The 25,514-nt window shown below is 38.5% G+C and overlaps 1 protein-coding gene across 1 annotated transcript in view; it reads right to left on the bottom strand.

Annotated features, from left to right (window-relative positions):
• VEGFC (vascular endothelial growth factor C) overlaps positions 1–25,514 on the bottom strand; it is an 83,677-nt gene that overhangs the window by 24,297 nt on the left and 33,866 nt on the right. Inside the window, exon 2 of the mRNA XM_086611932.1 lies at positions 589–802. Within this exon, the coding sequence (XP_086468058.1) occupies positions 589–802 (214 nt within the window). The remainder of the gene's footprint in view (positions 1–588; positions 803–25,514) is intronic.

Below are 25,514 nucleotides of genomic sequence, written 5' to 3'. Positions count from 1 at the left end.
GCTTAAACTGTAAGCTACGTATATTTTTATCCAGGCCATCTGAAACACTAAGGGGTATTGACATATTTGTTTGAAAGCTGTGTTTTTGTGGTTTGAGCATAACATCATGACAACTTCCCTCTTGTAACAGGAAACAGCTACAAGTGAATTATTTGGTCTCCTAAAGCAGTAACACGTAAGAGAAGAAAACACTACCAGCTGTCACGTAATTGCAGAAAATGAGCAGAAACAGTTCAATGAATCCAACTATTAGTGCTCTCTTTGCTTTCTGCAGAATTGTTACAGCCTCTACAAAGAAGGATTCCTTATACCTGAATACAAAAACTTAACTTCCTATACCTACTGAGCTGTGAAAGCAGTCTATACCTTTCTGACAATTGATGTACCAAAAATACGTCTGTGGAGCAATTTATTTCATTATGGAAGGATGACTGTCAAAGATTTTATATTATAGCCATTACATCAGATCAAAGTGCTGAGGGTAGTTTAGCGATGACACTTAGCCTTTAAAATATTTTTGACACAACTGACAAGCCTTTGGATTTTAATTTATTGTGTGTTAGAATGTGTTTTGTGTCCTGTACTTACTTTTCAGGATCTCTGCGTTATAGTGTGCCGCAGCAAATTTCAGTGAATCATCTGATCTTGTGTCAAAGCTGGAGTGTTCCCTGTTGTGTTGCCAACCTCCTTTCCTCAATTGACATTTGAACATTTTCCAGTATTCTGGATAAAGTACTGTCATGAGTTCATCCACGCTCGACACAGACCGCAACTGCTCTTCCAGGTCTTTGCTTGCATGAGCCTGTCAAAGTAACATGCAAGATCAATTACTTTATCTATTACACAAGGTTTGCTGGAAATTAGACTAAAAAACAACTCATACATTGTAAAATAAAGTTGTGCTCAAAGGGGTCCTCATTACAAAAACTACTTTCGTCAGTCAATGCCAACGGTACTATATTGACAAATACTGAAATGTTCTGCTTGTGCCACTAATTCTTTATCATACTTGTCATTCAAAACATCTGTGTCAGAAAGGAGCACTAGAATTAAGCCTATACAAATAGGCTGCAGATTAAAGAAAGAAAAATTTCATTTTTATCCTATGAAGAAAAGTTTGCATGATAAAATTTTGAATGCTTAAGCCTCAAAATATTTAAACCACGTTCATGTTATTTAAGATGACATACCCTTAAAGTAACTACATTTTTGCTCCTTTTCCCATAAGTTCAGGAAAACAAAAACACTCAGAAATGCAAAACCAGCGAAATCAGAAAAAAAGAAGAAAATAATTCATGTGATTTTGTACCTTTTAGGGAAAATCTTAACAAGCAAATTGTATTATAAAGGAATAATCCTTACATCAGTAGAAGTCAAGGACACTGATACCTTTAAGAATCTCAGCTGCACACTCCCTCACTGCTAAGAGCTTCAGCTCTTCAGGAGTGGAGTGCTTCAGGACTCCAAGCACTCCACTCCTTAACTTGTTGTTTCAAGAGTAGCCTCAAGTCCTGTAATCACCCTTTCTTATTTGCTGGCTTTTATGAAAACTCAATACAATGGCATTTTCCTAAAAGACTACGACTCAGATTTACATTCTAATTTCTCACTCATCTGGAAGATTCCTCTGTCCTCTTAGATGAAAAAACATATTGCATCAAAGGACTGCTATTATCTCCTACCCACCCTCTCTCATCCATAAATTGCTGGCTTCCCAAAGGGAAGGACGGTAAGGAGAAAGAAAAGCCCTGAAGAACCTTTAGCCACCTTCTCAGCCTACATGGCCCTTAGATGGCAGTGTGAGACACGAAATATCACGAGGTACACTGCAAAAAGTGGCTGGCAACTGGCTGCAGACTCTGTACAGGTTACTACAAAACTTTTGCCCTGGTCCAAGAACAGCAAGGCTGTAACGGTGTAAAATGTGTGTCTAAAACCGGAAATACGAAATTACAGCAACTGAGATTCAAGATTCTTTATCGAACTCCACTATTAACAAAAAACCAATTCTTTCATTTAAGTGATTTTTGAATACTATATAAGTAAAATGACCAGTTCTGAACCAGTTGACCTGAACTAAACCTGCTCCTTGTCTCACAAATGACTAAAAGGATCCAAACCAGCCAGCACCGCCGCATCCACTGCCTTATCGAGTACCAAATCCAGGAGAAACACTCTAGTAAGGCTGATTGAAGGAACTCATTTCTGCAACTATGGAAGCCAAGCTAATGCAGCAGATTTCAAAGTCATTTGGTACATCAAGGTGTTATTAAGAAAAAAAAAAAACAACAAAAAACCACAACAGTTTTCACCGAAGCCTTGCTAACCACATTATCAGACTGCTTTGTCCTGGGAGGTTTAACAATCAAGCTATCGGTCTCAGAAACGCGCTCATTCAGGACTTCATCTCTTTCCTTGCCTCCACAGGGAAGGCCATCCCTGACCCAAGCCACCCAGCAAGCAGCACCTTGAGCCTTTGCCTGCAAATTCATTGGCAACACAGAGCATCTCACTACCCTGTTCTCCTCACAGGATGCTACCCTGGTTCTCAATCCGTGGGTCACAGACAGAAATCCAAGCTGAATAAACACCTAATTCAGCCACTATCTGCTTGCTCTCATCCCTCTCAAGAGATGGTAAGAGCAGGGCTTGAGTAGCCTCATTCCTGCCAGGCTGTCTCCTGAGACCACAGCAGCACGTGCCCCTTGAGTAACGGGAAGCAGGTGGCTGAACCAGCGCGGAAAATGCCAGTGGCACAGATGCCTTCCTGCCGCCGGATGGGAACATGTGTGGCACGTGAGGGCACGGCAAGGAAGCGGAGCGTACATCCATCTCACAAGGCTGGATGCCAGTCCTTTAGGTAAAAGGCACAGGAATGGAAACTGTTTAATCATCTAGTAGCTGACCCTAGGAGGTACCAGCAGATCATGGGGGTGACGTGGAAAGAGAATCCACCAACCTTTGACGAATCCCTTAAAAGCATGTGCAGCCCACTGTAGTCAAAACCGGCTACTGATGTTTCAGATATTCAAGGTATATGCCTAGATCATCAGAAAAATAAGTACTGAAACTCAAAATTACTTAGTTGAAGACAGTGTAACGAGCAGGACAGAGGTTATATTTGTTAGAAATAATCTTTGTTAATGAAATCCTCTCTCGTCAGGAAATCAAGTCACATCTTCCCAGCTGGACAGCAAATTTGGTATACACAAATAAAATATGTATGAATAAAAGTCAAAACATGAAGAAATGAATGGCTTTAATAAAGTATTGTATCTAATTTAATGAAGTATTGTTTTCAAATGCATTTCTTCTTGGATGTTGTCTCTAAACTGGAAAGACATGGTTTTGATGGATGGACCACTCGGTGGATAAGGAATTGGCTGGATGGTCGCACTCGAACATTGAACCGTTGACCACAACTCTTTGAGTGGAGGCCAGTGACGAGTGGTGTTCCTGAGGGGTCAGTACTGGGACCAGTGCTATTTAACATCTTTGTTGGAGACATGGACAGTGGGATCAAGTGCACCCTCAGCAAGTTTGCAGGTGACACCAAGTTGTGTGGTGTTGTGGACACGCTGGAGGGAAGGGATGCCATCCAGAGGGACCTTGACAGGCTGGAGAAGTGGGCCTGTGAGAACCTCATGAAGTTCAATAAGGCCAAGTGCAAGGTCCTGCACGTGGGTGAGAGCAATCCCAAGTACAAGTACAGGCTGGGCGGAGAATGGATTGGGAGCAGCCCTGAGGAAAAGGACTTGGGAGTGCTGGTGGATAAGCAGCTCAACGTGAGCCGGCAATGTGCACTGGCGGCCCAGAAAGCAAATCGTATCCTGGGCTGCATCAAAGAAGTGTGGCCAGCAAGTCGAGGGAGGTGATTCTGCCCCTCTACTCTGCTCTCGTGAGACCCACCTGGAATACTGCATTCAGCTCTGAAGTCCCCAACATAAAGAAGGACATGGAGCTGCTGAAGCAGGTCCAAAGGAGGGCCACAAAGATGATCCGAGGGCTGGAGCACCTCTGCTATGAAGACAGGCTGAGAGAGTTGGGGCTGTTCAGCCTGGGGAAGAGAAGGCTCCGCGGTGATCTTATAGCAGCTTTCCAGTACCTAAAGGGGGCCTACAGGAAAGCTGGAGAGGGACTTTTTACAAGGGTGTGTAGCGATAGACAAGGGGCAATGGATTTAAACAGAAAGAGGGCAGATTTAGATTAGAGATAAGGAAGAATTTTTTCACTCAGAGAATGGTGAGGCACTGGAACAGGTTGCCCAGAGAAGTTGTAGATACTCCATCCCTGGAAGCGTTCAAGGCCAGGTTGGATGAGGCTTCGGTCAACCTGGTGTAGTGGAGGGTTTCCCTGCTCATGGCAGGGGTGTTGGAACTAGATGATCTTTGAGGTCCCTTCCAACCCAAACCATTCTATGATTCTATTCCATGGGCCAGAGTGCCACGTGAAGGACAGAGAATACTGCCGACGACATGAAGTGCTCACTTAATATGAACAAAAGGAAAACAATTTCTGGAGCAGATATATAAAATTACTTTTTTTAAAAAGTAATCATCATTATTGCATCTGAATTATTTTGTGCTTAGTTTAATGAAGCCATTTGCTCATAAAAATGGCTTCAATTCAAACTTACAAATACACTGTGGAAGACCAGCTTGGATGACTAGAGGGCTTTTGCTCTCTGCCCTCTTCCAATTCAGCAACAGAGAAGGAAATCCATACATGTACACCAAATATAGCACATGCAGTGCCCAGTCAGAAGAAAAAAAAAACAAACAGCATAGATGTTGATTTTTCAGTATGTTTCCAATATTACCTTGACACATAGATCAATGATCTCTTCCTAGTATATTCACTGCAGGTCTCTGAAAAGCATGAATTTCTGAACTGCAGCAAATTAGTCTCATCTGTTTCAAACTGTTTAAAGGAACATAAGTGAAAGGAGCTTGTGGAGTGATTTGATTTTGTACAAATCTAACCTTACTGTTGACATGAACATGAAACTAAATCTTAAGTTCTAGTTGATTAGAAGACTGTCCTGCATAGAGTAAAAGGATCAGATCAATAATGATTGTCAAAAAGTTTCTAAATTTTTAAGAGAGGAATGCAACTGCTTCTGTAAACATAATAATTGTCCAGTAACATTTTTTATTTGTCCAAATTTTGGTTAATTTCACAAAACATACTGTCTTGCTCCCCACCTTTTATTCCAAATTCTTTGCTCTTTCTGAACTATGCATTGGCTTTTAGTGTAGGACACTGAAAAAAGTTAAAACCTCAAAATGGTTTTGCAATGGAAATCCAGACTTCAACAGCTATTTAGAATTCAAGACACAAAGAAAGCAACGTTAACAAAATGAACTACTAATCAGAAGAGTTGTAATTTTTCATTATTTTTATACAAGCCTAGTTTAGTGGAATTTGGAAAGAAATACTGTTCGTAGATGCAATTACTGTCACCAAGCTAGTTATCCCCAAATGTAATCTTAAATTTAAAAAAAATATTCTAAACAATTTTTTTATTGTCTGAAGGGAATATAACATTAACAAATGTTTTGGTAAGAGAATTCTGTAACTTTTAGGACCAAAGTAAACTTTGATAACCGCCAAACAATCTATTGATTTTCATACAAATCAGTTGCAGTGCACTCCACGCTAAATCCTGGATCAACTGCTTAACATTTTACTGGCAAGACATTCTGGGATCTATGTTCTACATCGAGAAGGGAGCAGCAAATCAGTGCCTGAAGAGAAAGGAGTTTTCTCTTTTCCACGTTTTCTATTTTCTTTGCTGTTTTAAGTCAGTTACGGGCTTGGGTTTTGTGCCTTTTTTTTTTTTTTTTAAACACCCCCACTCCTTTCATAAGTGTTTATTGCTGTCCTTTGGTTGGCCATTCTACTGTTTTTGTCATTTTTACATATAATCAATATTGTCCTGCATGATTACCTAAAAATACTATAAGCTATGGTCTGGAGAAAGACATTGACTAAACCTTTGACTAGCCAATCTCTAGAAGATGATAGATGATATTGAGCAAAATAACAACTTAAAATACAAGAATGAATGATGAATACAGTAAAGACAAGCTTAATCCATTTCGCTTATTCCATGTTATTTCCTGAGGAACAGGAGAAATGATAAACACACATATAAGAAAGTAGTAAAACTTGATGACAAGCTCTCTCTCACTATTAGTTATTTAACTTAGTAATATTTTATTCTATCAAAGTATATTTTTCACAATGTGGCTTTTCACTACGTGTTATGTCCAGTTTTTCAGAAATTATAGCTCACAAGGGGAGGGGAGGGGCAGGGTACCAAATACACTCTACTTCCATTAACAAAATCGAATCCATAATAGATTTTTCCATGCATTACATTATTTGTCTTTCACATGTCCCCAGTGTCTGCCTCTATTATTAAAAACAAAGGTCAGAGCACTTAATATTTGGCAGCATGCTCGACACATAATTGATGGTGCAATGTGCTATAACGGTACTTTACGCATCTGCTCTGATTATAGTTGTCAGCCCATTCATTTTCAAGGATTTTGTTGACAATTCTTAATAGGAAAATGCTGTCTATAAACCCCCTCCATTTTAATGTGCTTATATACTGTATTTATTGACTGACTGAAATGTATTAAAAATCAAGTAGTTCAATTCTAATGTTGAAACACTGTGCAAGCAAGTGGAAATATTGCAAAAGAAAAGTATATATAAACACTTCGCTTGCACAATATTTTATTGTAATTTTCATTTATTTCAGCACTAGTTTTTTTGCAAGTTGATGCCAGTAAAAAAGGAAAATATCCTAATTAAATATTCTAGCTGTAGTTAAGAATTAAATTCAACTTTTTTATCCACCTTTACAATCATGCTAGAATAGTCCTGATTTTTATCGTATGTGCACCAATTTGTCACTAGTAAAATTGAATGACTGTCTGCAGTTGCAAACGTTGACGTTACTATTCAATATAGTAACAAAATAATGCCTTACAGAAGTGAAATAGTAACAGTGAGCATAATTTTTTATTTCACTGTACTTTAAATAAGCAGTAAGATCTCTGCAGTTAATTTGAATTAAACCAAAACATCATGAGAACTGCAGAGAGATTAGAATTAGTCTGTTCCAAAGAGTTTACAAAGCATATCAGACAAACTTAACAAGTAAGAATGAAAGTATAAAATAAATAAAATGTTCTGAACTACATAAGGCTTTAAGTGATCTCTATTCATTCTGGCATTTTCAATACCAGAGTAACATCAAGCAAAGAAAACAAATAAATGAGGGGGTGGGGTGGGAGGAAGAATGTACAAAGTGGAATAGGTAAGGAAAAATAAACAAGTTAGAGGATAAATTTGAAAGAAAATTTGCTAAGATGGAAGAAAAAGACATCTGCTATGAGGATAAGCTTAAGACTACAGAAGACTACATAAGTTTCGCTTCTATTATAGATCACATTTTTTTTCTTTTGTCTGGAACATTTTTGGTAAGAAAGATGCGTAAACTGCTAGATAATCCTCCTAGGCTTATCTTACTTAACATTGCTCTCCTATTTAAGAGTACAAGTGTTTAAGCTGAGGTAGTTAACTGTAAAATTTACATTTTAAGGGAAACCCAGTTTTTACGCAAGTCAGCATTTTTCAGACAGCATTTTAGTTAGATATTCTTAGAAAATGATGAAAAAAATATCCAAGATTATAGATCTGCACAAAGGCACTTATGTCTGGTCCTTCAGTCAAACGTTTAGCTGCTACTGAGGTTCTGAAACACACTCCTTGGCTGGTGCTTATTCCTCAAGTACCTGCATTCCTGAATGGTTCTCAGTGTTCCCTAATAAAACATCAGTACTTTTATACATTCAGTGGGAATTACTTATCAAAACACCCTTTTTTGATCTGAGTCTGGTTTCCCTGCGAAGCAGAGAGACAGAAAAATCACTCTAGTTGCTTTCTAGAGCAACTTCCCTCTCTGCTGGCTTTAGAAGCTCGTCTTAGATGTCTGGTTCTCCACGGTTTCTATCAGCCTGGGCAATTAAGACATTGCTGTAGGTGACATAGTATCGGATACAATTAGAGCTAGTAATGTTGCAGTGCCATGAGAGAAATTCATACAATCTAGACACACAGGCATACGTGCATAGAAATGGGAAAAGGTGTCAGTACACACTATTCCTGACTATGATGGAAAGCAGTTTTGAGAAAGTAGTTGGTAGCACCTTAGCCAGACCCTGAATATCCAGGACCTTTTTTGAAGCAATTTCACAACTAGATTATAGTAACAGAAAAACCATTGTTCTCACGCACTTCAGCCTGATCTTTGAAATTTCCATTGTTCCACAGCAGTAGTCTTCAACTTGCAGTCATAAATCCCTGCAGACTGTTTCTCAGAATACAGCGAGCCATAATTGCAAAATAAAATATGAAAATCAAGCCTGTTGTCAATAGACTCGATTCACTATTCAGGAGCTCGCACTAGATGAGTCCGCAAATTAAAGGTCAAAGGCTGCCCCGCAGTCAAGGAAATTTGTGGGAAACCATTTGCTGTTTAAGTGCAGCTGCATCTGGATTCTTTAATTGATTCAAAGACTCCTACTGAAGCTTCCAGCTAGCATTACAAATAGATGGAGAATCAGTAAGGATTGGATTATTGCTGCCAAAAGGCTTACATCTGATTAAATGTTGGGAGACATCAGGCAGCGCAATCTGTATCAGATGAGATTTGTGTATTATTTTCTTGGTCATCCGCAGCTACAGTGTTCAGTGGTGACAAATACGAGCAAGGAGCACTGTGCACGACCAGATGCATAGCCGAAAGGAAAGGGAAACCATTTGTACGGAAAAAACATTTGTAAAGTGGAAATAAAGGACAAGATTGTAACGATTGCTAACAGACACAGGGACCTGGTGGAAAGGAGACTGCTGGCAGCGTGAGAAGTCTGGTGCCCTCTGCAACACAACCCCTGCAGCCTGTGAGGATCTGGCACCGCCTGCACGCGCCCTGACTGTGAGGCATCTGGGTCAACACCATGCGGCAGTTCTGTAGAATACGACACGTTAAAAAAACAGTATGTTCATTTCGAATACTTTTAAGCAACTTTTAACCCACATTGCAGAAAGTGAACCATGCAATTTTAAAAAACCACAAATACTTAGAAATTGAACTCCAACTAAAAATTCTGGTTATAAGATCTTACTCTCTCAGAAAATAATAAAACACTCATTAGGCAATATTTTTTTTAAAGGTTTGAATATTGCTGGTTTTTTACAATACCCTGCAACTTTTTGTTTTTCCTTCCAACAGCCAGACTTACCTCATTAAAATCAGTACACAAGAATAAGCTACCAGCCCTTTATAAGAGGGTTGTTTATTTTCAGTCTTTACCGAGCTTTCACTGGTATTATCATTACTTTCATTAGCAACTGCCATTAGTTTGTCAGTAAGGCAAACAAATACGGAGGCAGTTTTTGAAGAAGACTAGTAACATAGTAACAACGCAACTACCTGTCATCACTTCAGCAGATGCAACACAGGCACAGAGAATTAAAAAAGCTTCTCAGTATCAAGCAGAGATTGCTAAGTGGAAAGGTAAAGGACAACCCCTTTATTTGAATCTGCATGCCAGCCCATTCTGAGATACTGCTTGAGCACAGTACGTGTGCTATGCAAAGACATGCTAGACCCTGCTTTGTGAGAAGTAAGAGTTCTGGCCATGTATCATGTGACAGGCTTCAAAAAGGCAGTAGGTACAGTTTTAATGCAATGTTTTCTATTCTACAGGTCAATAGTACATACAAAAGGTTTCACTAAGAGTTGGAATGAAAAAAATTGCACATTCTTAAGAACACTTCTGAGTTACGCAGAACACACTGGCTACAGCATATGGGGGTTTCTCTCTGCAATAAGAGTATTTAGTTTTCAGTTCAACTCTCTTGTTTATTCCTGAATTTTTAACAAGGTGGACATTTACAGAAGAGAAGGCTTAGAAGAACATGTCACCTCTTATCATTGTTGTATAACTCTCTCAATGCTAAGTAACTTCCCTTTTCACTGAGTTTTTAAATCACTATTTGGAGCCCTGAGCAAATGTAATCTATCTGCAGTCTAAATATTTAGCAACAGGTCACAGAAATTTCTTGAATTAATTACACTTTTAAAACAGTTCTAAATAATTTCACAGGTCATGAAACAAGATCAACTAGATTTCAAAGAAAAAGTTGAACTTTATTCCTAAACAAATGTCTTAATTTAATAGAACATGATTTCTGTACTGTTAAACAAGCCTTGCACAGTTTACAGATCTGTACAGAAATATTAATTAGACGACCACCTATCTTGTCACATTGCCTATTTCAGCAAATATTCCAGCTATAAAACCAATGCACTGCTTAAAACTCAACAAAAAGCTAAGAATGAGCAAGTTTTAACAGAGCAATTCCAGTTGCCAAAGTCTCTGTTTTTAAATTATTACAAACAAGTTTCGTATACATGAAAAAGGAAACATAAAGGCTCTTAGAAACCTCTGCATTTTATGATATTTTAGAGTTTTGAAGTGTATGCCATTAAAATTACATCATTATGTGATGATTTTATTTAGCATCATGTTTCTTCAGTTCATTTTACATAAATTATTAAAAAGTCTATTTAGTAAGCCAAAGCCAAATGCCAGAATAACACATCACATAGCGAAACCTCTGATAACTAAGGTACTAAATTGTGAGATTTCATTAATAAACAAAACACCAGAAGAAGCTTTTATTTTTATTGTCAAAGTATTACCCAAACGTTTTATGTAAAGGTTCTTTGCTAATTTAGGCAAAGACAGAGATCATCTGAATTTTGTTAGACTGAGGTACCCTTTTGCAAGGGCATGGAGCAATGAGACAAGGACTAGTGGTTCAAAACTGAAAGAAGGTAGATTTCAGTTAGAAATAAGGAAGAAATTATTCACTCTGAGGGTTGCGAGGCACTGGAACAGGTTGCTCGGAGAAGTTGTAGATGCCCCATCCACACACTGGAAGTGTTCAAGGCCAGACTGGATAAGGCTTTGAGCAACCTGATCTAGTAGAAGGTGTCCCTGCCCATGGCAGGGGGTCTGGACCTAGATGATTTTGAAGGTCCCTTCCAACCCAAACCATTCTATGATTCTAGACAGGCACGCAATGCAAAGGACTTGCTACCCACCACTCACTTGTGCCCACCCTGATAATCCGGGTTTGAAATTTGTTCCATTGTAAATTCTGTGTGGAACATCCTTTGGATCACTGTTTGACATCTGTTACAGAGAAGTTACACAGAAACAAAACCACCTGTTTAGACATTGAGCCTATAATACTTTCTTCCTCGCCCCTTTGATGCTGGAGGAAAAAATAGCCAGACAACATAGAAAAGCACTATCCAATCTTAATCTCCAAATTCCAGATGGATTAGAACAGTACAAAGAGAAGATGATTTATTTTCAAGCCTGTAAGTACAACATTGCATTTGAAAGCATTTTAAAAACAAAAGACAATAACAAATCTTTCACCCCACACACAAAGCCATAACGTTCCACTAAGAGCAAATTGTTTAAACCCAAGAAAATACAGTACTTCAACACATCAATATTGAGAACTATGGAACAGAGTGGCATGGAAGAATTCCATTTTATTCTTCCTATATTTGAATAGCCTGTACCAGCTGTACACCTTCAAGTACTGCAATCAGCAGCTGAGGTATTCCTCTCTACAGAAAGGGTAGGTAAAATGATGTCAGGTACACCTTTGCTTCCTCTGATGGGCATAGTGGTATGTAGTTTATTGCAATGTAGTTCATTGCAAACTACAGTATAAAAGATCAGTAGTGCTGTGGAGCTGTCACATCTCCTCTGAACTATGGGAGGAAAAAATAAAAAACAAGGGGTTTTGATCAGAAAAAGAGAAATAATGCTTTTGTATCACTGAAGGAGAAAGCTTATTGTACACCATGTAAAACCTGATAGGTATTAAAAAGATTTGTGAGCAAGGCATGAGAGATGGGGAAAGGCAAAAGAATCCTTGAGAATGGCAAATCCAAGAAACAGATTGAGATTTGGTCACAATTCCCTTTCATGCAAGCAGATCAGGAGAGATATATGTTGCCCATTATTTTTGGCTTAAATTATTCTGAATAGCATATTGTACTGTAATGTTACTTAAAAAGGGTCAGGGAACATCAGCAGTATTAAACTAGAGCCTAATTTATACTGACAGGACACAGAGTAATCCAATGCTGAACACAGTGTGCTATCAGAAGACTTTTTGAAGAAGTCTTGACTGCAGAATGAAGTCTTTGCAAGAACAGATTTACAAAGTATGCCCTGAGATATCAGCTTCCACTGGATTGTAAGAATACGTACAACCTCTGGTGGAAGGTATAATATTGCATTTTGAAATCCATGGCAGCTGCCATTAGCTGAAACTTCCCCTATACCACCTTGCTGAGTTGCCTGCATTCTTATCCAGGCCCAGAAACTAATGAAAAAGAAAACAGATTTATAGGGATTACAGATGTTAAAAGGAGGCATACAGAGAGCAGAAGAAAGGGGAACAGAGGTTCTAGTTATCTAAGTCTGTGAAAGACGTAAGGAAGATGTTTAAAATTAAGCAAAGCACTTGCATTAACCTTACTGTTATATTGTAGTATTTTCTCATGTTAAACTTTTTATCTACTCTTAGATGTAAACAATTATTTCATGAAAAAAATAGTTTTGTAACATTGAATTTTGTATTCACCTAGTCAGAGTCTTGAACAGAAGAACTTTAAGTAAACAGACCCAAGAAATCAGATTTGTGAGGTGAAAACAAGAGTGAGGGAAGAAAGAGATAAGGGAGTAAAAGTTGGTTAGCACCAGGGTAGTGCAACCTAACACCCAGTTCTCAGGCTCAGAGCACCCTGAGATTTTATTCTTCAGAAGCAAAGGTATAATCTCGAGATGACAAATTCTAACACAAAAGGAAGAACAATTACATTAGAGGGCTCTAGACTTTTGAATAAAATAGATCCCATCATATTAGTCAGTTTTTCTCAAAATAAAAGGTTCCAGAGTTTTTTGAGATTTTAGCACAAGAATGTGTCAAAGAAGAATTCATACCGAAGAGAAATTTCAAATTCTCTAGCACTACCAGCAAGCATATGAAATCACTTCCCAAAGTCACTCTGCAGAGATTATTTGCAAAGATTTGCATATAAAATCATGATGAAGTTATGTGCACACAAATTAATGTAGTAGAAGGATTCCTTTGACTTTTTTTACCAGCAGCTCATTGTGTGTACCATGAAGCACACACACATCTTTGCAGGATTGCAGTCCTGAAAATTGGAATTTTGGACATATGCTTGTTAATACCAAGAGCCCATTGAAGTCACTGAGGTTACCATTTACAGGACCAGACCACGAAAACAATTTCTGTCTGTTCCTGTGCACTTTTCTAGCATTTCTTTTACTGAGAACTGCAATTTCCTCAATGCTTTGAGACAGCAGCTCTTTTCAAACAAAGTAGATTCAGACACAGGGACCACATGTCCCATTAGAGTAACTGGCAGTGAGAATGACATTTCTGGTATGCTAAATTGAACTTTGTTTCATAAGAACGTGTTTTGTTTATTTTCCATTTTATTTGAACTAGGATCGCAAAAGAGGGAAAAATGTAAATGAATGAACTTTAAGAACATTTTGTTTCACATTGAAATATTTTTTAAAACAATTTGGAGAGCAATTATTAATGTAGCTTTATAAACACATATGGCAGATGTTGTTACACATTTTTATTAATTTACCTGGAGGTTATTTCTAATGTCCCACACAATAATCTCCCTTACTGTCTTACACTTCTGAAAAGTCACATAACTGTCACCCGGTATTATTAGGGACAAAATTTCAACAGTATCTATTAAATTCCTGTTTACAGTGAGAAGGAAAGGAACAAAGAACACAGAATTTGCTGTTCCAAAAGACTAAGATTTTGAAAGCGTAGCCTTTACATATCTATGCAACAATATTTGTCATTTGAATCAATTAGAACTTTAACTATGGCATAATTTTTTTTTGGAGATGTCATTAAAATTGACTGTGCCTTTAAATAAATGTGTCCAGATGCTGTGGGTACAGCTAATCACAGGCACAAAGGCCCAGTCAAGGTCAGGCTGCAAGTTTGTCTCTAATTGCCAGTTATACATTCCTTGTTCACTCAAATCTTCTACCAACTTCAATGGGATTTTTGTTTAGCGAGGATTACAGGATTTTGCCTCCTAGCTTAAGTATTGCATCTATACATCACTGTGTGTAGTATGCTTCGGTCCCCACGGTCACCGTATCTGTAGTTTTACTAGCCCTAAGTATCATGTTGAGCTTTTTAAGTCTTTCCCAAAGCCTTAAAACTCTGTTTCCTTTTGTTATACTTGACTGTCTTTTTCTCTGCCACAGTCAACATTATTGGACTTTGAAAATTAGTTACCTGGCAGCTAATGTTTGTCCCACTGCTGCTACATTTTTAATGTCAACCATGCTAAATTGCTTTCAAAACCTATGGACTTAACTACCATATTAGTCATTCTGCTAAAACACAAAGACAGTATTTTTCCTACTCCAAAGCCTTTCTCTTAAATTCTTGGTTACATTTCAGCTCCTTATTAAAGCAGTCTGGTGATTTTTAGATGATCTTACCAATGCCCATAATGGCTTTTGTTGACTTGGCTAAACATTTTTGCCTGTCACAGCATGTTTGTATGATTAATTCTCAATTCCAATGTTTTTTAGATGTTTACATCAGGTCGCCTGCAGTCCTTCCTTAGTGTACCCCACAACATATGCTCATAAAACATTTTCCATCATTATGCAAACACGACAATCTAGACAAAGCGTGTGCTATCATTTTTTATCAGACCAGCTGTACAACTCAAAGGCAAGGGTGTTTCTACGTTGTCAGTTCAGCCCTGTTGGTCTCTTCCTCATCCAAACTGAAGACATGAGGAAACCCAGACACAGCTGACAAGACAGTTCACTCAAGGGCCTGCTTCTAACAGCACAAACACAAAATGCCACAAGTTCATCTCCAGTGTATCCCCGCTGGTCTGGCACCGACAAAGTGCCACCTCCCAGAGCTCCCTGACCAGCTATATTCCAAACTTCCTGCTAGATTAAAAAGAAAAGTAAAAAAACCTAGTGTAGTGGAGGATTTCTCTGCCCATGGCAGGGGGGTTGGAACTAGATGATCTTTAAGGTCCCTTCCAACCCTAACCATTCTATGATTCTATGATAATACTGAAAGACTTTACACATCACAGGCTCAGTCTCTTCTACTGTAAGCATTTCAAGCAAAATAATCCAACCAGAGCTGTCCAGGTAGAAAGCCAGGTACTTACTGGTCTTACCACAGGAAAACGTTATGTGACTGTCTCACACTCTCTGAACTCCCTCACGCTTCTCATCGTATCCCAGGTCCATACTGACTATACTAAAACAATGTTCTGAGTGATATCATGTCCACTGTTATAGCAGAACACTCCTATATAAATACAGAAAAATAAAAATTAAATCTGTGCTAGAGAAATACATGGGCTCCATAATGCATTGTCAAGAAAAAACTTAACTATTTGTTCTATCAATTAGGAAGATGCATTGGTGAGCACTGAACATTTTGATTGTCCTGTTAAACATCTAGATTTTAAACCAAATTTTTTCTAATTCTTAAATGCTTTTTAAAAATTATGCCTGATAACGTCTATAGACTTTGTTTCTACCTAGGCCAGTGGTCTTCAGCTTATGCTGGTCTTTGGGCAACATCAAATGTTTCTGTTGGCCTCAGTTTTAGCTATTCATTTCTGATTTGTGAGCAACTCATTAACTGTGCACCACAGACTGAGAAGCTGTGACTTAACAAATTGATTTTTGTCCTATAAGAGGCCAATACTTTAACATGTTTCTATTAGCAAAGCTTCTTTTCTGTACAACTGCGACTTACAGCATTTTAAAAGAATAGGAAAATGTATCATATTGCTATGATATTTATTTATGATAAAAACTTATCTATGTTTTTATGGTGAAATATGTAACTGTTGTTATTTTCCATCCTCTGATGTACATGCATTTCGGTATAATTTTATTGTCATTTGAACAAGATCTTTTGAGCAGCAGATGAAAGATGAAGAATTGGTTACAAGAGAATCAGAAGCATTAACTAAAGTGACATCTTGGGTAAAGTATATTCATTTAGTTAAAAAGTCACCAGTTAATTGCAAGCAACAGAAGATGTACAACCACTGCTCAAGTTTTGCAGTTTCTCTGGTGTCACTATGTGAGTGATCAGAATGGTATTTAATGGGGTCCACTTTCAAGGTTACATTATGTTCCAACACTGTGTGAAACAGTCACTGCCAATTGACATACACACCGGTATTTTTCATGCTTGAAAAGCACATGCTAGTCAGGAGATTTTATCAGCTATTCACTTTAAGGGTGAAAGAGCACTTAACTCCTACTGATAAATAAGGGATGCAAACTCAGTGTCGAGCTTGGGACACTACAAGGCTACAGTCAACAGGCACTGTCTGGACCACCTGCAGAAACAGTAGTTATCTTTTTGGGGCTCAAACACCTGCCTGACCATCATACTCTTGTTGCCCGTGGCATACACAGTAGCAGTAGAATGCACAGCTATTTGCTTGATGATGTAGAGATCAGCAGATGCTGGCTTTGCATGAGAACTTCTAAGTCTCCTTTAGTCTTCAGTATCATGGTGTTCGGTCACGTCAAACAAGGGAGGTTGGATAACAAGAAATGGCAGATTGGTTCAGTTCAAAGACTAGACTGTCTGTAGGCAACATGAAGCACATACATGGAGGGTATGAATCAGAAACAGACAAACCAATTTTTGGAAGGTAACTAGCACTGCCAAGTGCACATTTTTAATCTGAGCTTAAAACCGTATCTTTTCTGTGAATTGAAATTACTGTGTGGCTTATTTTGACCTTCTTTCAGTAAAGCCTGCACTAAGCCATGGTAGTTTGTAGGCTGCAAAAAGAACAGAAAATACCTTCCCTCTGAAATGCCCAGATATATCTTTTTCATTCTCAGCTTTTTTCAGATTTTTAACAAATACTTGTCATTTAAGGACGGATCCCTATTCTCTGCAACCCTGTGGTTGGCCTCTGAGGCCTTCCCTCAGAGCATTCCTTACATGAGATGCCTAAAACTCCTTCTCAACAGTTTTTAAGACCAAATGACACGTGCATTAAAGTCTCACAGCACCAACTGTCTATAAAACGACGCTATTTGTACCTACCAATTCTGCCCACAGACTCCAGCACTGCCAAACTCAGCACCTTTCTGAGGTCTAAACACACTTGAAGTTAGTTTTGGAGAGCACATGAACATTCTTTATATTAACAGCAACATTTCAGGATACTTTCCATTTACAAAATTTGTATTCAAATAGTAATTGCAGGGAATACAAAGGGAGCAATACTGTAAGTCTTCAGTTCCTACAGCTTTGCCCAGTGGCAATACAAAAGACCACACACACTAAAGATTCGTCTCAATTCTTTGAGACAGCCATGTCAGGTAAACATCACCAGCAGGCAGAATTATACATATTTATTAATACATCCAAACTTGAAGCAACAGAATTTCTGAAGAAAACAAACAAGAAGCACCCTGTAACTGACTACACCAATATTCCTGATAAAAGGCTATACATCTGCTAATAAAAGTAAGATAGAAGTTACCCTTGTTATCAAATCCTGAACCAGGAGGTATAGCATATTACAAAGATGCTGATTTGTCATTATATTTAAAGTGATTGCCTCAGCATTTATACTTAATCTGGTCTTCAGAAAGTATGAGCTATCTTAGATAGAAATAGATGTCAGAAAGTGAACACAGATAGAAAATATGGTACATTAAATAGTTTGCTTATGATTTATTTCAAAGGAATATTAAATAGACAATGCAGTATAATCAAATCCAGCAATAGTATAAATGTCATAAATTAACATATAGTTATGTATGTGCTCTTTCATAAGTTCAGATTTATCACAGATATTAATGAGTCACATTTTCATGATTTCAGATATATTAGTGGGTCATATGGAAACATTTTTGATGTGTAAAGGACAGACAACGTGTGGGAAGAGTTAAAGAACTGAGAAATGTAATTTTCATTAAAAATGTCTCCCAAATGTACCTAAAACAGGCAAATGTAGCCTAAAACTTGAAATTTGAGCGGCTATTGCTTATTTTTATTTGTGCACCTGACTACCTTACAAAAGGACATACTTTGCAAATACAAGAAAGTATTTAGCTCCTCTGAAAAAAAGCACAAAGACGTATTTAGAAGCCAAACTTTTACGACATTGCCAATGTTTGTAGCTTATATTAAAAGTCCAGATTCTGGGACTCATGCAGTTACAAAAAAAAAATCATGTCTTGAAAATATACGTAACATCTCCTGATAGTGGGCAACAGGTTTAACAACCAAACCTTAAAGGAACGGAATCACAAAGAAAAGTAGAAAATTAATCAAATTGTTGCATGTTCTATTTTATACCTGACTCCCAGTTTCTAGTTATTTCACTACAGCAGTAATGCTCTAAGCGTCCAGAATTCAATACTCCAAATGAAAGCCAAGAGAACAGATGCCCCTTAATAGCTGAGTAGTTGAACTACATATTGAAAACTGCAATCTCTGTAAGGGGAAATTTTTTATTATCATTTATTCTTTTACAGAACATGAGTCCGTAAAGTTTAGTACAGGAATACATTCTTTCTCCTAATATGCATATGTTTATAAAAAATAAACACATGGAATATGATGCAAGTTATTCATTATATTGAGTTAAGTTGTCTGCATTTGAAGGACAGGTGTTAAAAACAGATTGAGAAGCTAGTATGTGGAAAACTTCATCCCACAAAGGAGTTACTTTATCTTGAAAGACAGGTGAACTTTACCATAGACACAATTTACACAAATTGTAATTTCTCAACAAATGCAAAATAACTCTGATTTACATTTCATTTCTAAAGAAATGACAAAGACTGGAGAAGCCTCCCATTGTGTCTCGCATTGGTTTTGAGTATGTGTTATGGGACTCCTTCCAAGAAATCTGCTCTCCTATTCCTCCCCATCCTTCCCCTTGATCCTCAGTTTTAACATCTATTTCTTTGGGATTTCATCTTCCTTCCTTCAATATTGACTCAAGAGTAGTGTTTCACCTTCTGATCTCATCCCCTTGGATATCAGGGAAACCAAAACTCCTATAACAATACTGAAAGGATTAATGACAGTAGAACAGCAGTCTCCTTATCAACCCTAAATACAAAAAACTGGAAACTGAAGAACAATAACTCAGTTTTACAGCAACATTCAAGTTTTGACATTTCTTTGACATTTGACATCTGCACATTCCCCACTGGAACGTGGGGAATTAACTTGATGGTTTCTAAAACTGGGAATGTATGTGTTTCTTAATATGTGTCTCCCCGCTCCATTACCAAATAATACTTTGTGTAAACCGATTACTTTAACACAACACTTAAGTTGTAAAACCATGGCGTATTTATATGTTATAAACATACAGCATATTCCATTAAACTATTATTGGAGTTTAGCAAAAAGGTCTGATTGGAAGCAGGTTTTGGGGTTGGTTTTTTTTTTTTTTTTCTTGTTTTGTTTGCTGAATGGTGGTTGGCACTGGTTACTTTCTGTTCCTCCTAGAACGACAGAATTATTCAGGTTGGAGAGGTCCTCCGATGGCTATCTAGTCTAACCTCCTGATCAAACCTCCAAGGACAAAACAATCTACAGCCTCGCCAGGAAACTTTTTCCCATGCTTAATTATCCTCGTAGAAAACCTTTTTTCTCCCCTTATATTCTTTTGAAGCCTCTCCGGTTTCAACTTCTGATCATCGTCTCTTGTTCTAAGTCTGTGCACCTCAGTGAAGAGTCTGGCTCCATATTCTTAGTAACCTCAAGTTTTGGAAGACCACTATTAGGTCCAGTCTTCTCAGACTTTTCTCACAGGGCACATGTTCCAGAATTAATATCGACATCTTTCTTGTATTTTTTTTTTCCTTTTCTGCAAAAACCAAACACAGTATTCAATGTGTGGTTTAACAATCATCAAATAGAGGAGAATAACCACTTTCCTCAGTTTACTGGCCATACTCTTCTCGATAGAGCCCAGGATGCTGTTAGCCTGCATTGCTGGTAGGGCACAATAATGGCTCCCATTCAGCTCACTGTCTACCAGGAACCCCAAGTCCTTTGCTGCTCCCCAGCCAGTCAGCCCCAGCCTCCATCATTGCAAGGAACTCTTCCATCCCAGGTTAGAAACTTCACATTTGTTGTTACTGAATTTCATCAGATTCCTGTAGTTCATTTCTGCAGTGGACCTAGGCCCCTCTGAATGGCAGCCCTGCTCTATCAGCTCTCTATCAGCTACCTGGCCTCCACACCTCCAGTTTGGTGTCACTCAAAAATCTTATGAGGATGCACTCTGTCTCACCACAATGTATCCTCTTGTCCTTCTGTTACTGGCAAAGATATAAAATAGGGCATGTTCCAGGAGAGGCCCCTGAGAAAAGGTGGGGCCCAAGCTTCCAAACAACCAGACCATAAGGTCCTAACTTGAATATAAGAATACTGGAGGAGACAGCATCAAAAGCCTTGCTTAAGTCAAGGTAGTTGAAATCCACTTCTCTGCTCTCATCCACAGATCTAGTAATTTCATCATAGATGTCAATTGGATTAGTTAAGCATGATTTACCCTTGGCATAACATGTTGCCTCCAAAAGGATCCCATTTACCAGTTCCCTGAATAAACCAAAATTTGCTCTATTGAAGGCCAGGATGTATACTCTGCTACCTGCCTTCATCACTCCCCTCAGGACGTTGAGCTCCAGTAATTCACGGTTGCTACAAGCCAAGGCTGCCATCAATTATTTTGTCCTTGGCCAGTTCTTTATTTGTGAGGACAGCATCACACAGGTGTATTGATTGCATCTACATTAGAATCCCTTGACAGTCTCCAGAAACCTCTTGGGTTGCTTACATGTGTTGCCCTTCCAGCAGGTGTCGAAGAGGCTAAAGTCTCCCCTAAGAACAATGGTCTCTGAGTTACTTAAATATGACTTTGTCCTCTTCCTCATACTAACCAAATGATCTGTAACATATGCTCACCACAGTTTCACCTGTACCAGCCCCTCCCTTCCGATCCTATGTTCACAAGCAACCCATCCACTCACATGTTTCGCCTGTAAAAAGGGAAACCTCTATCCCTTTGTTCCTTGCCTGTCCTTCCTATGAGACATCCATCACATTTGTTTCCAACAATGCCTTAGTGAGTGTCCTGCACGCAGAGCCTCTGCCTCCTCCTGATTGATTCTTAGGTTGTGTGGCATCTCTGTGCAGGCAATTCTTCCCTGACAGTCTATAACCAGAAGATTTATGTTTTGCTTTGGAGTTCTTCCCGTCCGGATTTGGCCATCTGCTGATAGTACTTTTCGGTCTGTCATCCAAATTTTGGATTCTTTTCTCGCAACAAATTTTTCCTTCTCTCTAAAATCTGTTTCTATCCCTCTCCATTCCAGTAAGAAAACATTAATTAAAAAGTGTGTACAGACAATCTGACAAAGGAACAGTTTGCCTGTCAGCTTTCACATTTTCAAATTAGCATTGCTACTTTGGGAAAGCTTACTGTGTACATTAAAACAATGAAAAAGCTGTAGAAGTCTATGCATTAGTATATTCAGTCAGTACCCTATATGCAGGCAATGGAAGGAAAGGCAATATTAGCCCAACAAGGCTAAAATCTCTTCTAAGGCAGTGATTTTAAGACTGGAACTGCAAACTGAAAATAATACCTTGGATTGAGTGAACGCCCATATATGGTGCAGCTACCCTACACTGGTACTCCAACTACTTCATTTAAAAGCTACCCTATGGACATCCACAGATTGCAGTACTGAGATTGCCTAAACTTCACTGTTTTGCATGGGATACACTCTAGACCAGGACTCAGGCTTCCTAGCTGGGAGGTGCTGTTGACCTCTCTTGATTGACAAGATGTCTTGCAGAGGGATCTAGGTAGATTGGAGCACTGGGCAATGATTAATGGGATGAAATTTAACAAGTCCTGAATGACGGATCCTGCACCTAGGACGGAGTAATGTCAGGCACAAGTATAAACTGGAAGAGGAAGTGCTGGAGAGCAGCCCTGCAGAAAGGGATCTGGGGCTTTCTGGCCGACAGCAGGCTCAACATGAGCCAGCAGTGTGCCCTGGCAGCCAACTCGCATCCTGGAGTGCATCAACACAGGATAACCAGCTGGTCAAAAGAGGTGATGATCCGCTGTATTTAGTGTTGGTTGTGGCCTCACCTTGAGTATTGTGTGCAGTTCTGGGCCCCACAATTCAAGAAGGATGTGAAGGTCCTTGAATGTGACCAGAGGAGGGCAACAATGCTGTGTGAAAGGGCTGGAAGGCATGTCCTGTGAGGAGTGGCTGAGGACTTTGGGCTTGTCTAGTTCGGAGAAAATGGAGGCAGAGGGGTACCTCATTGCTCTCGACAGCTTCCTGAGGAGGAGAAGCAGAGAAGAAGGTGCTGGTCTCTTCTCCCTGGTATCTAGTGATAAGATGCATGGGAATGGTTCCACACTGCACCAAAAGAGGTTTAGACTTGGTATTAGGAAGCATTTTCTTTACCGTCAAACACTGGTTTCTTTACTGGTCAAACACTGGAACAGGCTTCCTAGACAGGTGATCGATGTCCCAAGCCTGTTAAGTGTTTAACAGGCATTTTGACAACGCCCTTAATAACATGATTAACTTTTGGTCAGCCCTGAAGTAGTCAGACTAGATGATTGTTTTAAGTCCTTTTCAACCAAAATATTCTATTCTGTTCTAGTATCTGGAAGGTGACCAGTGTTATCCCTTTGAAGCTGAAGTGCCTGCTGAAAAGCAAGTCTAAAACCACATTACAAGGAAGAGGTTGCTCAGGAAAGATGACTGTCCTGCAATGCCACAGAAAAGCAGAAAGGGCAGTTCCTATAACTCTTGAAGAGGCATGGAATGGCTTGCAACACTTATGCTTCCACTGTTCAGGGCTTAGCTCTATAGAGCACAAAGTAATAGAACCTAAAATGTGTCCTAAGCCAGAAAATCAGCAGGGCCTCAGTTCTGCTGGGGATACTGCCCATCAAGACATGGAAACACAGAGCAACAGCGAGGATCACCAGCCTCACATCTTCAGCTACAATTCCACTCCCTTAGCCAAGCCTGCAGAAGAGCTGTAGAGAATGACAAGAAGAGAGTCTCATTGTGGGCTACCGATTAGAAGAAACGTATGCTGTTCCTCTTCCAGCAAGTCGACTGACTGATAGTAATACAATATTTGCTTAGTGAATGAAGGTCACTAAAAACCCAAGATGTTATTGAGTCCTATTCCGTTAGCTCAGAGGAATCTCTGAGTGAAGGAACAGACACATATCTCAATGTGCTGAAAAGAAACAGTGTTAATGTTGACTACTGAAAAAAAACATACCAAAACAACTCCCATTGATGCATCTTGCTATAATATTGTAAAATTGCAGATCACTCATGGCTACTCATAAACAAAATACTCTCAACCCAAATTTCCAATTGTGAAGTCCTTCATCCAGACTTAATACTGAGCCTACTTTTTTTGGTATGAAACCAAGGAGATAATGCCCTAGGTGAAAGTAAATCTGTAGGACTGGAGTACGGATTAGCCATTACTTTAAATTTATTTTGAGCTGTTATGAAACACAAATATTGTCTAGTGACTAATCCTATACTTACAGACTCTTAAGCAAGATCGTGTAACTGTTTAGTATAATTTCCTATATATTGCTTGATTAAAGAAACTTTTTTAGAAGCTAGATCATAGCACAGGAAAAGGCATGGAAAAAACAAAAGATGCAGCACCAAAAGATGCTATGTTACTGTCCTGTTTTCAGCTGGGACAGAGTTAGTTTTCTTTTTTTCAAATTCAGACAAAAACAGATTGTATAGCATTAAACAGTTCTAGACTAAAATCACAATTATTTCTATAGAGAAGTTCTGCTCGGTTTTAAAACTCTGGAAAGAAAAGGCAGCCCAACCTCTTTGCTACAAGTGCCTGCAAATCGAAAAACCCAGTCAAAAACATACTTGAAGGAGCAATTCTGTCTTTACAGCTGTTATGAGACCACAGCTACAGCGATTTAGTGGAGTTCAGACTATTTACAGCAGCCGAAGATCTGGTCTTCCTAATTTAAATTCTGTCTTGACTTTGAGTAATTCTGTTGAGGTCACTAGAACAGGGTTACTCAGGACATAAATTTGCCCCAAGGGCTTTTGTTGCCTAAGCTATATTTATATTACATTAATGTATAAACAGAAAATGCCTAACAAGTTCCAGTAAAGCAATTCATGTAATTAGTTTGTAACTTGTGCTTAGGTCTCTCAAGGGTTACTGAGGGTCAAATTAGGGAAAAATGTTTCTGAAACGCACAAGTCCTGAAATAATAAAGCTTCAGCTTACATTTCAGAGTGGTAGCACCTCTGTCTTGCAATTTTTAATAATCTTTTTTAAAAGTAAATGTATTTTATTCTACCATTTTAATCCATCTGAAATGTTGGAATATCATATTAAAAGGCAAAATGGTAGTTTTGTGTGTTTCTGCAAATAAAAATGCTTAGTTAATTTCTGTTTAAACTTCAGAACATGAGAAAGCCACAATAACAACAACATAAAGACTTTTTTCATGTATTCTAAAAAGGAAAAAAAAAACTATTCAGATGTAAACAAAAAATATTGTCTATTTTACACTATCTGCAACCTATCCTAGTTTGCAGTTGAAAACTCAGTAAAACTCCCATTAAGTAAAGCAGATGCAACTTTGCAGGACTGGGGTCTAGAAATTCAACGCCAGTAGAACGGAGCAAGCTGTTTTAAGAGAACTGATGGCCACTTGTCATACACATGAGCAGAGTAACTGTGTCTTCTTTTACAAGCAGCAGTGTAGTTTCATTTTTAAAAGACAAAAATTATGTAACTTGAAGGTTGAGAAATGGTATAAGACATGAATTATCTCTGAGAATGCCACTGAGGAGAATTTTATTAACTAAACCTGTCTGAGAACCCTAAAGAGCCACTAAAATATAATTAAAATAAATTATCAAAGGTCACCATGCACCAGTTGTCCATCTGGATAACTATAGAGGCAGATACCAGCCGTTGATAACTCTCATTTATTGAATTCATTAACAAGCTGCAGGAATGTGCTTGTTGCATTACATGACTATGCATATTGAATGAGTGCTTTATTTCAGCTTTCTTTCATTTTACATAGTCCACAAACATTTACATTATGCAAACACGTAAAAAATTTTTTTTTTTTAGATCCTGTTACATCACACACGACATTTACCAACACACCTATTAGCTACAGAAAACTGAAAAGGAAGAGTAAGGCAATACAATCTCCTTGA

The sequence above is a fragment of the Tauraco erythrolophus genome, chromosome 5, assembly GCF_009769465.1.
Source record: "Tauraco erythrolophus isolate bTauEry1 chromosome 5, bTauEry1.pri, whole genome shotgun sequence".
Lineage (NCBI taxonomy): Eukaryota > Metazoa > Chordata > Aves > Musophagiformes > Musophagidae > Tauraco > Tauraco erythrolophus.
The sequence above is the reverse complement of the archived record's forward strand: the minus strand, read 5'-3'. Positions and strand labels throughout refer to the sequence as shown.